Genomic DNA, 16995 nt, shown 5'->3' on the forward strand with positions numbered 1-16995 from the left:
CCGCCAACAGTGGGAAGGAAGAAGGCAGGGAGTCCTGGGGTACAGGGGAAGGGGGTGCTGGCCAGCCCAGGGGCCAGGCAGCCGGCTTCCATGGAGGCCACCCACCCCGCGCGGGGCACCAAGGCCCGTGGGCGACTATTTAGGGAGCTGTAATATTCATGAAGGGAAGATTAGCTATTTAAATTTATTCGGCAATAAATGCATCGCAGTGGGGGAGCATTCCTCATGCTAAACAAACAAGCAAGCAGGGCTAATTAATTATTTACAGGAACACGGAGCCCCGGAGCCCCGACATCCGGGCTGGCCCTCCGCTCCCCCAACACCCCTGCACCAGCCTCCTGTGAACCTGACCCCTTCTGGGATTTCTCTCTGGAAATTCTGGGGGTGCACTCAACCTCTCGGCCTGGAGCCCCATCTCGAGAGAATTGTGGACCGCGCTGGCCGGCTGGGAGAGGCCAGCGGGACGGGAGAACGGAAGGCGAGGACAGGACCCCGCCTGTCCCCCTGCTGCACACGGGCCGGGCGCAGCCCAAGACCTGAGCCGCGAACTCCACATCGGACGAAAGTCAAGACAAAGGCTCAGAGAGGTAGAGCCGCTTTCTTGGAGTCACAAAGAGGGGGGCTCTAAGGCCCTGTCTTGGCCCTGGGCTTCAAGAGGCCACCAGGGCAGGGAGGCCTGGGCCACAGGCCCTAACTGAACCAACCTCGGGCCACCTCCTCCCTCCCCTCGCAGTGCCCCACAGCCTCTGAGGTGAGCGCAGCGGGACCAAGGCTCCAGCTTCCAGTGCTGGCCGCCCGGGGAGGCCAGGCTGAGGGCAGGCGGCCCAGAGCCGCGCCCATCCCCAGGATGATCTGCTCCACCCCAGCTCCAGGTCACCTCCTCCCCTTGGTGCCTCAGTTTCCTCAGCTGTCCCTCTTCACCTGTCCATCATATGGTCACTTTGTTTTCACAGATGGGGGGATGGGAGACAGGTTCAGACAACAGATCAAAAAATTCATTTTTAGGGCTGGATGTGGTCGCTCACACCTATAATCCCAGCTACTCAGGAAGTAGAAATTGGGAAGATGGACATTTGAGGCCAGTGAAAACCCCCGTCTCAATCAAGCTGGGCATGGTGGGTCATGCTGGTGATCCCAGTTATATAGGAGGCTGTATATTGGAGGATCATGGTCAGAGGCCCACCCTGGGCAAAAAAAAAAAACCAAAAAGTGTGATTACCTGAAAAAGAACGAAAACAAGAATACATTTTTTTTTTAAGCGGAAAAAGGACTATTGGTGTGGTTTATGCGGTAGAGCAGCTAGCTTCTTAGACCGCATAAGGAAAAGATTCTTTTGCAAACCCTTCCTGCTTGCAAGCCTCCTTGCCCATTGGAACAGGATGCAGTTCAGGTTGGCGGCGGCTGCGGCTCTGAGCCCTGAGCAGGCAGGGAACGGGAACCGGCCAGAGGAGCTGGAGGCTGAGGGGAGGTGGAGGCCCAGGCAGGAGGCTGGGGAGCCCTGTGGTTCCAGCTCCTCATACACTCTGCTACGCAGCTGGACCCTGGGACCGCCAGCCAGGCTAGCAGCAGCCTCCAGCCCCATCACACCCAACTGCTGCCCAAGCAACTCAAATGTTACATGCCAGGGCTGCTGGGGGGCCAGGCCCCATTGCCAGATGGGGAAACTGAGTCCTCAAGAGGATACCAACTGTTGGGCTGGGAAGGTGGCTCAGTGGTAGAGCACTTGCTTTGCATGCATGAGGTCCTGGGTTCAATTCCTCAGCACCACATAAGCAGAAAAAGCTAGAAGTGGCGCTGTGGCTCAAGTGGTAGAGTGCTAGCCTTGAGCTGAAGAGCTGAGGGACAGCGCCCAGGCCCAGAGTTCAGGCCCCACGACCGGACCCAAAAAACAAACAAACAAAAAAGAGGATACCAACTGCGTGAGACCCTGAGCTCCCCCATCTCACACACACACACACACACACACACACACACACACACAGCATCCAGACCACCCTCAGAAGTCTCAAGCTCCTTTTTTTTCCCAGCATGGCCTGCCCTGGTCCACCTCTAACCTCTTAGACCTGGCTGGGCTTTGGAGACTAATACCCTGGGGCGGTGGTTGGGGGGGGGGAGGGGTCTCTACCCACACCCTGTGATCGCTCATTCAATCAACTGCCCTGCAAGGCTGAGCTCAAAGGCCCAGCTGGTCCCAGTCCACCCAGGCCACGCCCCCACCGTCCGGGTGTCAAGGCGGCGGTGCCCTGGGGAGAAGACGGATGGACGACAGCACAGAGATGTGATCTGAAATTCATTACGGGGTGAGATCAGCTCCTTAAATGGGGATTTGAAAACATTAGGACTTCATTATGTACACAACGGCCGTGCCTCATTCATCATGCAAAAATCACTCCCGTTATTAAAGATCCCTGGGCAGCTGTGCGGGGCCTGGCGGCTTCCTGCCTGCCGGGAGGGGGCGGGGCGCGAGCCACGGCCGCCAGTGAGGAGCCTCAGTTTCCTCATCTGTAAAATGGAGCCAAGGGTGGCGGGCCCAGTGCTGTGTGGGGGCAGGGGTCTGACCCATGCACAGAGCTGTGGTCAGGCAGGGCAGAGGGCAGGGGGCCTGCGCTTTTCCTGGGGGAAGGGCTCCTCAGGCCCGCATCTCCCATCGGCCTCAAGTGGTAGAGTGCCAGCCCCGAGGGAAAAAGCCAAGTGCCAGTGTGAGGCCCTGAGTTCAAGTCCTACGACCAGCACACACTCCACACCCAAGGCCAGAGAATCAGGTCCTCCAGGCCAGCCACACCTCTGAGCAACCCCACACCTGCTCTGCCGGGGAGGAGGAAGCGGAAGGTGCCAGAAGGGGGCCGGGCAGGAATAGGCGCTGAGAATGGGCTATGAAGGCGCCTTTAGCCCTGACAGAAAGCTTGGGGTGGGAAAGGCAGGGCAGGAGCGGCCCAGGCCGAGGCCGAGTCTGAAGCAGGAAGGCAGAGCCTGGGACCTGTGGGAGGTGAGGAGTTTGGGGGTGACTCTAATGGGGTGAGCCTGTGGGAGCAGGGTGGGGGTGGGGGCTTTGCTGTTCCTCCTGGTTTTGCTTTGCCTGCCTGCTTTCCTTCCTTCCTTCCTTCTTTCCTTCCTTCCTTCCTTCCTTCCTTCCTTCCTTCCTTCCTTCCTTCCTTCCTTCCTTCCCTCCCTCCCTCCCAATTCTGGGGCTTGAACTCTGGACCCAGGCACTGTCCCTGAGCTTCTTTTGCTCAAGGCTAGCACTCTACCACTTGAGCCGCAGCGCCACTTCTGGCTTTTTCTGCGTATGTACTGAGGGATCAAACCCAGGGCTTGTGCGCACTAAGGAAGCACTCGACCACTGAGCCACATTGCTGCCTTGTCCTCCCGCTTTTCCTCCCCTGACCTCCCCTTTCCGCCTCTCCCCTCCTCTTTCCTTATCTGATTTCCCTTTCCCTTCCTCTCCCCTCCTCTCCCCTCCTCTCCCCGTATGTGTGCATATGTGTGCATGTGCATGCTAGTATTGGACCTTGAACTTGAGGTCTTCTCTCCCACACAAGGCTGTGCTGTACCTCGTAAGCTGCACACGTCTAGTTCTGCTTTTCTGCTAGTTAACTGGAGATAAGAGCCTCACGGCCTTTCCTGCCAGAGCTGGCTTCCAACCGCAATCCTCAGCCCTCAGCCTCCAGAGTGGCTGGGGGGCAGCCGACCTCAGCATGAGGTCAGATCACCTGGTGGCCACAGGCCACAGAGGCCGCGTCCTCCGCCCACCCAGCCAGGCCGCAGCTCACCAGGGCAGCCGAGCGCCTTTCCCCGCGGGCCACAGAAGTGTCCACAGCTGAGGCTCACAGGAGGGAGGGGGAGGCCACGCGGGCTGGGGGCTCAGAGGCCCCACGGACCCTCCAGACTGCTGTCCACAGAGGCCACGAGCGAGAGGCACAGCCAGGGAGAGACAGAGAAGGAAAGCCAGCGCAGGAGAGGAGGGGAGAGAGAGGGAGAGGAGGGAAAGACCAGCGGCAGAGAGACAGCGAGAGGGAGAGACGCAGCCAGTCCCCGCGGCCTGGGGACCACCCGTGTGTGAAGAAGGTCGCGGTCGCGGAGGAGGAGACGCCAGCCGGGGTTCACGCTCCTGCCTTGACCTGTTCGGCAAGCCTCCCCTTAGCCGGACAGGGGGCAGCAGGTGGAAGTTGAATGCACAGGAAACAGAATGCCAGCAGTGGTGGGCGGGGCTGCGGCCCAGCGTCAAGCTCAGTGCTGGGCACATGGCTGAGGCTACATAGAGATGGAGGGACGCGGGCGGCCATAGCTAGGTAGGAAGGCTGTGACGGGGGACCGAGGAACAGCAGGTACAAAGGGCCTGTGGCAGGCATGAAGTCGGCACAGCCACCTTGGCCTCTCCCGGGCACAGAGGTGCCCACGAGGGTGTCGGGCCCACCCTGGCCTGGGCGCTGCCGGAGCAATGGAGACGGCACCACCTCGCAGGAAGAAGAGGCGGCTCTGAATTAATCTGTCACTAAGGCTTGGCCGTGGCAGACGCAGTCATGATTTAGATGAATAATTGAAACGCTCCGATACATTTATTATCCCTTTAGTGCAAAAGTGGCAGAGAAAGACGAGGGGTAATTGAAAAAGAGTGCACAAATCTCCCCAGAAAGCTGGCTCCTTGTCGCCAAGTAAACATTTCAGCCCTAATAAACAGGAGAGAGGCCCTGTCGATTCCTGTCCTGATTTAGAGCCCTCCTCCCTTCTTCCCATACAATAGGAGAGTGATTTTTTGTTCTTTTTTTAAAAAATTCTTTTTATTGAGCCAATAAAAGGCTCTCTGGGAGGGGGAGGGAGTTGGGAGGGAGGGGGGGTGGGCGAGGGAACCTGATAATCACCAAGTCTGGCACTGGGCCCTGCCTGGGTGCCACTCCGTCCGGCTGTGCCCCCTGAACTCCTATTCAGCCTTCAGGGCCCACGTGCAATGTCCCCTTGCCGACAAGGCTTCCACCAGATAGGGTCCACCTTGAGCACTCAGCCAAGTCCTGAATTCAGGCATTGGCCTGGTCCCCAACTCAGAGGGAGCCTCAGGAAGGAATAGGGAAGAGGGGGGCGTCTCCAGGGCTGGGGGATGTCGCTGAGCCTGGGGTCTTCGAGGACCCCTCTTTGCTCCTCAGCGGCTGCAGTCCCCTCTTAAGCCTAAATCACCACCTGCTTTCAGCAAAAACGTGTGCTCCCGCCCCCAAAACCCGCCGCCACAACTTCACCCTTTTGGGTATGTTTGCCTTGGAGCTTGAACTCAGGGCGCGGATATTGGATATTGTTTTTTTTTTTTTTTTGTCGGTCGTGGGGCTTGAACTCTGGGCCTGGGCGCTGTCCCTCAGCTCTTCAGCTCAAGGCGAGCGCTCTACCACTTGAGCTACAGCGCCACTTCCGGTTTTCTGGTGGTTTATTGGAGATAGGAGTCTCAGGGTCTCTCCTGCCCGGGCTGGCTTTGAACCGCGATCCTCAGATCTCAGCCTCCTGAGTAGCTAGGATTACAGGCGTGCGCCACCAGCGCCCGGCGGATATTGGATATTGGATACTGTTATCTCTTAGCTTCTTTTTCCCTTTCCTTAAAGTTGGCGCTCTATCACTTGAGCCACAGGTCCATGTCTGGTTTTTGGATGGCTAATTGGAGACAAGAGTCTCATGGACTTTCCAGCCTGGGCTGGCTTTGAACCACGATCCTCAGACCTCGGCCTCCTGGGCAGCTAGGATGACAGGCGTGAGCCACGGCTGCCCGGCCGCCCTGGCTCGTGAGACCCTGCCTACACCAGGCACCCGGTCATCTCCCAGCTCACGCCAGGGACGAAGGGAAGGGGCCTAGCATGGGGCGTGGCGGAAGTGGGCAGGAGTGGGGGGGTGCCAGGGGGTGAATCCCGGGGTTCTTACAGACAGCCAGGCGGGGGTGCGGTGGAGCACAGGGGCAGGAGAGGTGTTAGGGCTCCAGTTTCAAATCCATCATCCCCAGGAGGCATTGGGCCCCACGGGTCCCAGTCCGGTCCCCTCGCGGTCCCCTGCACCTCCTTCCAATCACATTAGAGAGTGACAGCCCGCGGCGCGCCGCCGCCTCCATAAATCTTGGCGGCGTTAAAAGGCTGGACTCCGGGCCCACTTCCGCCGGGCCCGCGAGCCATCCATCTCGGCGTCTGTCAGGCCAGCCTGGCCCGCTCCAGCCTTCACCCCGGAGCCCCAAGGAAAGCGGAGGGACCCCTGGTGGCCTCCAGTCCAGCCAGGTCCGGTGACCCCTGACTTTCCTAAAACCCCCGAGGCTCTGCCTGTACCCCCAGCTTTTTGTTTTCTCCATTTGTGTGTGTGTGTGTGTGTGTGTGTGTGTGTGTGTGTGTGTGTGTGTGAAAGAGAGAGAGAGAGCGAGAGCGAAAGAGAGTTCTGGAGTTCAAATTCAGAGCCTGGCCGCTGTCCCTTTGCTTTTCTACTCGAGGCCGGTGCTCTACCACTTGGCGTCTACTGTTTGGTTAAATGGAGACTAGAGTCTCTTGGATTTGTCTACCTGGGCTGGCTTGGAGCTCAGATCCTCAGATCTCAGCCTTCTGGGTAGCTGGGGTTACAGCTGTGAGCCACGGTGCCCGGCTTCATCTTCCTTTTTGATCCATCCGCTTTCTCAAACTGAACAGCCCCCCAGGTCACCCCAGGAGCTCCCTCCCTCCCGCTTTCCTTGGTTCCAGCACAGATGCTGCCTCCTTGCAGATGTCCCCCGATGTCTGAGCCAGGATGGTACCCCACACCAAGCGCCATCCACCCTGCACACACGGTGGGCCCCGAAGCACGGGGTGGGAATAGACGGGTGGAGTGCAGCAGGTGGCCAATCAGAGGCTCCTGTCCCCGTCCTGGGTGGCTGTGCCCTCCACGGGGACAGCTAGAGGAGACGCAGGCAGGGGGGGGAGGGAAAACATCTCTAGCCACAAACAGACCCCCATCCTGCATCCTGGCTGGTCACCGACAGCTCTTAGCACTGCTTTTATTTATTTCTGACCTTCGCCGCCCCTTTTATTTTTCCCCCTTTTAAAACCTGGCCTGGGCCCCGCCACAGTTGCCATAAACACGGCCCCCGGGATTTATCCCACGGCGCATTAACCCCTGCCCTGAGGCTCACCAATCATCCAGATGCACAGACAGTGGCCGTGGCTGGCAGGGGGCTGGGGCTGGGGGGGGGGGGGAGGGAAGGGGGGGGCAGGCGTGGGGAACATCGGGACGCAGGATGCCTTCTTCCCCCAAGGGACCTTGTGACTTTGACTCCCAACCCTGGCAGTTAGACCACGCTGATCTGGAGAGATTGGCTCTTTCCTTCCTTCCTTTCTTTCTTTCGTTTTTTTTCTTTTGTGTGTGTGTGTGTGTGTGTGTCCTGAGACTTGAACTCAGGGCCTGCACGCTGTCCTTGGGCTTTTGTGTTCGAGGCTAGCGTTTTCTCACTCGAGCCACAGCCCCACTTCCGGCTTTTTAGTGGTTAATTGGAGGTGAGGATCTCACAAACCTTCCTAGGGGGCCCCGGCTTGGAACCACCATCCTTAGATCTCAGCCTCCTGAGTAGCTGGGATGACAGCGTGAGCCCCGGGCGCCTGGCTGTGGAAACGTGTTTCTTAGCGGATGTCAGGACGGCATGCGCATGCGCGTGGGTATGTGGGAGACCCAGCCTCCCTCACCAGCCCCCCACCTGGCACCTGGACACCTGCAGTGGGCCAGCACTGACACTGCTGGGCATAGTACCATCCCTGGAGGTTTCAGCCTAGGATATTGAGCAGGGGAAATATTTTTGCCTACACAGGTGGGGAAACTGAGGCTGACTGGAACAGGCCTTCCTGAGACCCTCCCCCCGATGCATCATGGATGGGGTGAGGCTTGTGGTACCTCACTTCACCTCCAGTGCCCCTTCTAATCACAGAGCAGGATGCAGGCAGGAGTGGTCGGGGGGGGGGGGGGGGGGGGAAGCGCAGCCTGCTGGCCTCCAGCTCCGTCTATGGGGACAGCATGGCTGAGACAGTGGGACAGGCGGGATAACACCCCCACCCCCATCCACCCCCAAGCCCGAGATGCAGAGATCTACTCACCGCCTCCACCGCCGAGCAGGGAGCTGTTGGCTGCAAGAGAGAAAGAGAAGCAGGTTAGTAGGCCAGTGGCCAGAGCGGACAGCTGTGTGGGACTGGGGGATAAGGCGGGGGGGCTCAGTGGGTCCCTGGAGCAGCAGGCCCAGGACCCAGTTCTTAGATTTGGTCACAGGGGCTCCCAGGCTCCGAGCTGGGGCAGTACAGAAGAGCCCCCTCTTACGGGCCTGAGGTTTTGGGGGTTTTTTGGTTGGTCGTGGGGCTTGTATTCTGGGCCTGAGCACTGTCCCTCAGCTCTTCAGCTCAAGGCTAGCGCTCTACCACTTGAGCCACAGCGCCACTTCCAGTTTTCTGGTGCTTAATTGGAGATAAGAATCTCACAGCCTTTCCTTGCTCGGGCTGGCTTGAACCATGATCCTCAGATCTCAGCCTCCTGAGTAGCTAAGATTATAGGCATGAGCCACCAGTGCCTGGCAAGGGTCTGAGGTTTGTAGGGTGCAGCGGCACAGGGGAGTCCCGAGAGCTGCCCGCTCCCCGGAGCAGCTTTGCGTGGGGTCAGATGTCAGGTGTTGTGTACCCCACATCCTTCTCCCCACTTTTACCCCATAGCATCTTTTGTGTTGTTGTTGTCAGTGATGGAGTTTGAACTCAGGGCCTGATCACTGTTCCTGAGCTTTTGTGCTCAAGGCTAGCGCTCTACCACTTAGAGCCACAGCCTCACTTCCCGTTTCCTAGTCATTAATTGAAGATAAGAGTCTCACAGGGACTTTTCAGTGTGGGCTGGCTTTGAACCATGATCCTCAGATCTCAGGCTCCTGAGTAGCTAGGATGACAGGCGTGCACCACCAACACAAGGCATCCTGGAGCCCTCTAAGGCCCTGGTGCTCACAGGCTGCCAGGGGCACAGACGGACATAAGCCAACCAGAAAACAACTAGAGAGCAGGTATGGGAAGCACTGCCCAGAATGAGCAGATGTCAGGTGACCACTGTGTCCAACAGGTGGGTGACTGGGCCGTGCCTCAGTTTCCCCACATGTAAAAAGGACAGAGCAGCCCCATCCTACAGGGTGGGTATGAAGGTCAAGGGAGAGGGTCCTCAGAGATGGGCCTGGAGGCAGGAGGAGACCCCGCATCCTGCCTGGCTGGAGGGGGTCACTAGGAGGAGGCCTGCTGGCCCCTGGGACGGCCCCTTGTGGAGGGGCCCTGTCCATCATGATCTGCCCAGCTGCTGCCCTTCCCACCTGCCCATGTGGCTGACATGTGGTCAACACCAAGCTGGCAGCCCCTCCTCAAGGATGCCTGTCAAAGTCCCCCTGGTCAGCCTGGGTTCCCTTCTGCCCAAGCCTGCGCCCATAAGAGATGGGAGAGTCGGGCGCCGGTGGCTCACGCCTGCCATCCTAGCTACCCAGGAGGCTGAGATCTGAGTATCCCAGTTCTAAGCCAGCAGGAAAGTCCAAGAGACTCCTATCTCCAATTAACCACCAGAAAACTAGAAGTGGCGCTGTGGCTCAAGTGGTAGAGCACTTGCCTTGAGCTGAAGAGCTGAGGGACAGCGTCCAGGCCCCGAGTTCAAGCCCCACGACCGACACACACACACACACACACACACACACACACAAAAGGTGGGAGAAACGAGGGTGAGGTAGAGGGGTTCCCGGCTCACGTGCTGCCCAGGACTTTTTGCCTGCAGCCCCCCACCCCCAGAACCTTGTCCCCACCCTACTGGTCCACCAGGCTGCGGCCAGGGGGCTTTGTGCGGAGGCTGTGGACGCCGCTAAATGGTGTCGGGCGAGTCCGAGTGGTTGGTCTCCCAGACCTGCCAGCTCCTCGCTTGGGGAATAATTAATTCCACAGCCTGAAAACCCAGGGCTGCGAGTTGCCACGTTACTTGGGAGATTAATACAAGCAGCTAATTAAGATGGAGAGGCAAGGAGCGGCCGGGTGCTCCCAGAACAGGGGTGGAGGCCGCGGGGAGACGGCGAGCCCAGAGAATGGGAACAGGCCACATGCGCCCTGGGCGGGCAGGCAGGGGGGCTGGCTCGGGGCAGAGCCGACCCTCCACCGGGTTTGGATGTTGCCTTTGCCCCAGGAACCTCCATTTCCACTGACCTAGGGAAGACGGCTTGCTGGGCACAATTGACCCCACTTATCACCAAGACAAAGCCACCGGGGTGGGGCTCCTGTCTCCATTGACAAAGAAGGAAACTGAGGTTCAGAGAGATGAGTCCCACAGTGGTGCTGGTGGCTCAAGCCTGTAACCCTTGCTATTCAGGATTCCGTGCCAGCCTGGGCCAAGAGAATCTGTGAGACTCTAACCAGCAAAAAGCGAGAAGCTGTGCTCAAGTGGTAGAGCGCCAGCTTGGGGCAAAGCAGCTAAGGGAGAGTGCTCTGGTCCTGAGTTCAAGCCCCATGACCGGGTCTGACTCCAAAGAAACACTCCTAACACCCCTTCCCTTGGAGAGATCTGAGCCTCCCCCGCCCATACCCTGCAGAACACAGAGGCCTCCTCTTGGCCTTGGCCTTGATCTCTGAGGTGGGCAGAAACTGGGGTGTCTCCAGCCCCCTGGCACAGGACCGCACTGGCGGAAGCTGCCCTCTGCGGCCCCATCACCTCTCTCTTAATTAACACCGCCTGCAAACGAGCTGGCTCCCACCCAAGCAGGGCACCGTGCCAAATGGGTTGGCAGCGAGCTGTGACGGGGTGGGCGGGGCGGGGGCGCTGACCGGCTGCTCCGCACGGCCCTGCTGGAAGGGGACTCGGCCTCTGCCCTCTGCGGCCCCAATCCTCCCCCATGAGGCCTGAATAAAGGACAGGGTCTCCCCAAAATCAACCAGACCTGTCAACAGAGGTCTTTCGTTTGTTGTCAGTCGTGGGGCTTGAACTCGGGGCCTGGGCGCTCTCCCTGAGCTCTTTTACTCTACCACATGGAGCCACAGCTCCATTGTTGGTTTTCTGGGGGTTCCTTGGAGATAACAGTCTCTGGGACTTTCCTGCCCGGGCTGGCTTTGAACCGTGATCCTCAGATATCAGCCTCTTGAATAGCTGGGATTATAGCCTGGCTTTGTTTTTGAGACTGTTCTTGTTATGTTGTCCAGGCTGGCTTTGAACCAACTCCTGGGCAATTCAGTTTCCTATGTCTCAGCGTCCTATGTAGTTGGGGTTTCAGGGATGCATCTGGCCCTTACACAGGGGAGGGCTGCACTGGGGGGCTGGGGCTCTGGGCTGCACTGGTGGGGTGCAGGCTCTGGGCTGGGCTGTGGACCACCCTGCCCCCGCCCCTATCTGCTCTTGGCCTCCGCCCGGGCTTGAGGGGCAGCCTCCCTGCCCGTCTCCACACCCCACTGGACTTGATGAGCTGGCTTCCAGCCCAACACGCCCCCGTGACCTTGGGTGCCCCCCCAATGCCAGTCACTGCTAAGTCCTCTACTGGGGCGGGGGAGAAGCCTGGGGGGGGGAGGGGGGATCTCAGCCTCCCTCCCGAGCATTCTGCCTGTGGTCTCTCCCCACCTCACCCCTCCAGCCCCCGGTCCCCGCTCTGCCCTTGAGGGTGAGCCGGGCTCACGCCGGCCTGTGTCCCTGCTCCCGGCTGGGGTGCTGGCCACTGCCCAGGGAGAGGGACGGGGACGGTCCTGAGGCTTTGGCAATTGTCACCAAAGGTCAGAGGAGGCCCAGGGACAGCTGCAGACCCAGCCCTGGCTGGCCACGCTCATCACGACCCGTTTTAATTGAGCACCCGCTGTGTGCAGGGCTGTATACGGGGGTACACAGGCCTCGGGGCGCACAGGCCTCGGGGCGCACAGTCCTGCGGGGGGGGGGGGGAGATGGGGCAGAGGCTGAGCTGTCGCAGGGGTACCTTTGCCTGGCTACCATTGCGGGGTGAGCAGGCCAAAGGCACCTGACAAGGAAGGGGGGCAGGCTGGGGGGCCAGCACTGGGGTCCCTTCCTGCTTCTGCCCGGCAGGCGATGGATGATGCGTCTGGCTCACGGGAGCGGCTTCCCCGCTGGACCTGGGCCTCGAGACCCAAGACAATGTAATTCCTTTCACTATCAGAAGGAAAGATGGACTTCTAGGTCACAGAACATGTTTTAGCATCTCATAGGAATCTATGCGTCTTTATGCCAACAAAGCCATAAGGGAAGACGTGGAATGGCTTTTCTAGGAGGCGGAGGCCCGCTGAGCTGGGGCTGGGTGGAGCTCAGGCGCGGCTGGTTCTGGCTGGGAGGCGCTGGGAAGGGCCGGCCACTGCCTGGGGTTCAGGACAATTGTTCTCACTTCTTTCTTCCCCCCAAGCTTCCCGATTCAAACCCTCCCAGGGCTGGGCTGGGGGGCCCTGGTAGAGCATCTCCCCCTAAATATTCCCAACGGGGACCCCAGGAGCCTCCGTGAGCCCCAGTGGGACAGGAGGCCCCCTCTACTCTCAGAATTGCCGCTCGAGCCAGCTCCCCACCCTCATGGACCCCACAAACACATCCCCCCCATCTCCCCAGCCTTCCAGTGCCTACGACAGGGCCTGGGCCCAGGGCAGTGGTGGGGCCCAGCTGCCCTGGCTCCTCAGGGACAGACAGAGGCCGGCCGAGGGCTCCCCAGGGGGACGGTGCGGGGAGGACAGGCAGCCACCAGTGACCCAAGGAAAGCGCTGAGCAGCTGCCTGGGCTGGGGGAGGCGGGGCGTGCGCATGTCCCTGGAGACTACCGCCCCTCACCCCTGCCTGCAGCTCTCCCTCCTCACCCTGTCCCCAGGCCTGGAGCAGCAGGGAGCTGGGGGGGGGGGGAACGGGCCGGATGGGGGCGAGGAACGGGCCTTGGTGCCCAGCCTCCTGTGAGCCAGACCTCAGCTTTGGCAAAGATGTATCCCACCCCTACCATGTGCCGGGCACTGGGATACAGATGGGCAGAGCCCTCTGGCAGAGAGCGCTTGAGACAGTCAAAGGCAGCAGGAGGAGAAGCAACTTGAACCCGAAGCCCTGGGAGTGCCAGAGGTTGTGAAGGAAATCTAAGGAAGAGAGTGGAGAGGGAGAGGCAGGAGGGAGCTGTCTCCAAGGGATAGCCTAGGACCTGCTGTATGCGGGAGGCAGCCTGGAGGAGTGGGTGCAGGTCAGGGGAAGGCGGTGCAAAGGCCCTGAGGCAGGAACTGGCCTGGAAGCAGGGAGAGCCCATGGAGGACCTTGAGAGTCAGTTAGAGATGGGATGGGGTGTTAGGGGAGAGGAAGGATGCGCTACAGAGATGGGCCTGGAGGTGGACGAGCCCCTCCTGCAGAGCCTAATGCTAGCCACAGCCTGACTCCGCGTCACCCCACGGTGACACACGGACGGGCCCCCGGCTCACAGGGGACAGAGGGGAGCGACTTCCGGTTTCCAGAAGTCACAAGCTGCCCTGTCTCCTGCAGGCGGGCTGGGAGGAGATGGGGGAGGGCAATCCATGTTCCCAGAGACACGTTTTAGATTAGAGCCCCCCACAGGTGGAATGAAATGTGAAATGTGCTGAATTTTGAAGATAAAACCAGACACTTCAAAGACACCTCACGCCGGGAAAGTAGTGGCCATGTTTGACAAGCTTCATCCCCTCAGGCCTAGGTCACTGTCCTGAGAGATGCAGCAGCTGGGGGGGGGGGGGGGGAAGAGCACCGGGCGGGGGAGGGGGGAGATCGAGGCATGGGGGGGCGGGGGGGGGGATGGGGTGAGGTTGTCTAGCTTGGCAGGAGTTTGGGCTGGTTACCACCAAGTGCATTCTCAGCAAGCTTTCTGGGGGACTCAACAGTCACCCTAACATCACCTATTACACACGGGGAAACTGAGGCCTTGAGTGGAGACTGGACCCAGGCTATCTAGCCCTTAGCAGAAAAACCTCTGTCTATGTTGACTTTTCTTGTGTGCCAGTCCTGGGGCTTGAACTCAGGGCTTGGGCGCTGTCCCTGTGCTCTTTAGCTCAAGGCAAGCGCTCTACTGCTTGAACCACAGCACCACTTCTGGTTTTCTGGTGGTTCATTGGAGATAAGAGTCTCAAGACCTTTCCTGCCTGGGCTGGCTTTGAACCGTGGTCCTCAGATCTCAGCCTCCTGAGTAGCTAGGATGACGGGCGTGAGCCACCAGGCCCGGCTATCCCTGAGCTTCCTTTGCTCAAGCGCTCTACCACTGGGACCACAGCGCTACTTCTGGCTCTTTCTAGTGAGGTATTGGAGATATGAATCTCATGGACTTTCTTGCCCGGGCTGACTTTGAACCGCCATCCTCAGATCTCAGCCTCCTGAGTAGCTAGGATGACGGGCGTGAGCCACCGGCACCTGACTTGTTCTTGCTTTTATATTTTTGCCAGGCCTAGTCCTGAAATCCCCGGCTGTGACCTTAGGCTGGAATTTTTAACCTCCTGGGACCTCAGTTTCCTCCTTTGGGAATAGGGGGAGGTCAACGACCCGAAGCATCCTGGGAACTCTGGACCTTAAAACTGCTCTGAGAGCACCAGTGCTGTGGCTCCAGTGGCAGAGCGCCAGCCTTGAGCTGAAGAGCTCAGGGACAGTGCTCAGGCCCAGAGTTCAAACCCCGCGACTTATAAAAAACAAACAAACCAAAAACCAAAATCCAACCCTGCTCCATGGGACCGTCCTTGACTGTGTTTGGTTGTGATATCAAAATCCAGAGACTGGGTTCTTTTCGAGGGATTGAGGTCCCTTTGCGTCACGGTTCTGGGGTTGCAGGGTCTGGGTGTGGGTGCTGGCTGCGGGCCCGGAGCTGCGCGGCGGCCGCGGGCGGTGCTGGACGGGCCCAGGCCAGCTCTGGCCTCATCCCCATCCACTCCCGCCACCGGGGGCCCCTCCGTCTGCTCTCCCTCCACATGAGTTTCCAGCACATGAACTTTTGGGGGACACACACTCCAGCCACAGCCCGGCTTCACTGTGGCACTGGATGCTGAAGCCGGGGTCCCGGGTCCCCGCGCTCTCAGCTCCCACGGGGGGAGAGGGTGGTGACCCCCAATGTCCTTTATTCAGCTCCGGCGGGTGGGCGCTGGCTCACCAAGGCAGAGTCAGATGGGGAAACTGAGGTCACCTGCTGGGAGCCCTGCTGGTCTGATGCTGGAGCCTGGGCCTCACTGAGGTTGGGTTTGTTGGCCTCCAGTGCTGAGCCTCTAGCTACCTTTCCTGAGGCAAGACAGGATCGTCCAAACTGCCGGGGAGCCTGGCCCCACGGGGCCTTCTCTCCGAGGGCCCCCTGGCCTCCTCTTTCCTGGTGGGCCCATGTCAGGTTCCCAGCTCTTCTTCAGCTTCCCCTGCACCCCTCATGGCTCTTCACCCCTAGATCCACCCCCTAATCCTGTCCCTACACAAGCCATCCAGCCTGGGGGGTGGCTCACACCTGCCATCCTAGCTACTCAGGAGGCTGAGATCGGAGGATCGCGGTTCAAAGCCAACTGACTCCCCAGGTAAGCACCAGAAAAGCCAGGAGTAGAGCCGTGGCTTGAGCAAAAAAGCACAAAGACAGCACCCAAGCCCTGAGTTCAAGCCCCAGGATTGGCAAATGCACATGCATGCGCGCACACACACACACACACACACACACACCATCCATCCATCCATCCATCCATCCATCCATCCATCCATCCATCCATGGAGCTGTTTAGAGCTCGAAGTAGGTTATTTGGCTGAGGCTCTCTGCTTGGTCCCTTCCTGCCTGGATTCCTGGGCTCCCTTCTGGCTGGAGAGGTAGGCCCCCAAGCTAGACCCTGACCCCAGATGACACAGAGCCCCCCCCCCCACAGACCCCGTCCCTCCATATTGGTCTTCAGTTATGCAGGAGATTCACATTCAACTCATTGCCCCAAATTGGATAAAATACATCAACAGCGAAAGTGAGGTGAGTCACCATTAGCTCATCGTGGGCAGCTGGGGGGCTAGCCCCAGAGCCCACCCCTCCAGAGCCGCCCAGACTTCCATCAAAACCAAAAAACTTAATAAGGAGTTGGATCGAGCGTGTTGGGTGGGGAGGCACGGGGTGTGGTTGGGGGGGGGGCTCGGCGAGGTCCAGCGACTTGCCCAAGGCCTCACAGCTGGGAACTGGGGCGGTGGGGGACCAAATGCAGCAGTCTGAGCTCCAGTGGAGCACAGGAGGGCTGTGCCCCCCCCAGCTGCCTCCCCACCCCCAGCCCCAGGCAGAACTCTCAGCAGCCCACCCCACCATTAGCATAACCACCCGAGTCCCTGAAACCCAATTACCAGGAGATGACTTGGGCCCCAGCCAGCCGGTGTCCTCTCCATGTCTGCAGGAATGAGGGGCTGAGGCCCGAGGCAGCCAGGGAAGATGGGGGGCTGGGGAAAGGAGTCTATTCACAACTTGGGGATCTGAAGGCAGCTTTGTCTCCCCTGGGCCCACTGCTCCTCGGTCCCCAGCTTGCTGAGTGGCTCTGGGCAACCTCTTGCCCTCTCTGAGCTTCAGGTTTTTTTGTTTTGTTTTGTTTTTGTCGGTTGTGGGGCTTGAACTCTGGGCCTGGGCGCTGTCCCTCAGCTCTTCAGCTCAAGGTGAGCGCTCTACCACTTGAGCCACGGTGCCACTTCCGGTTTTCTGGTGGTTCATTGGAGATAGGAGTCTCACGGACCTTCCTGCTGGCTTTGAACCGTGATCTTCAGATCTGAGCCTCCTGAGAAGCTAGGATGGCAGGCGTGAGCCACCAGCACCTGGCTCAGCTTTTTTTCCAGAAAGGACAAAACCAGGAGCTGCCTGAGTAGCAAAGAAACTGTGACAAGTGAGCCCTGGTTCTGAACAGCCTGGCAGGGACCAGCTTCTATCTCCGTACCCCCCATGCCTCCTTCCCACACCTTTCACCCAGCTTATTTATTTATTCATTGTGCCAGTACTGGGATTTGAACTTAGGGCTTCTTGTTCTTGCTTAGCTTTTTCTCTCAAGGCAGATGCTCTACCACTTGAACCATGCCTAAGGCTGAG

General features: G+C 59.3%; 1 protein-coding gene across 2 annotated transcripts in view; it reads right to left on the minus strand.

Annotated features, from left to right (window-relative positions):
* Nucleotides 1-16995, minus strand: part of Macrod1 (mono-ADP ribosylhydrolase 1) — a 140106-nt gene that overhangs the window by 4331 nt on the left and 118780 nt on the right. For both annotated transcript variants that reach the window (XM_042675983.1, XM_042675984.1), the window contains exon 4: nt 8070-8099. In XM_042675983.1, the coding sequence (XP_042531917.1) occupies nt 8070-8099 (30 nt within the window). The remainder of the gene's footprint in view (nt 1-8069; nt 8100-16995) is intronic.

This window comes from Dipodomys spectabilis, unplaced genomic scaffold (assembly GCF_019054845.1).
Source record: "Dipodomys spectabilis isolate Male_0828 unplaced genomic scaffold, ASM1905484v1 ptg000030l, whole genome shotgun sequence".
In the NCBI taxonomy this organism is placed as follows: domain Eukaryota; kingdom Metazoa; phylum Chordata; class Mammalia; order Rodentia; family Heteromyidae; genus Dipodomys; species Dipodomys spectabilis.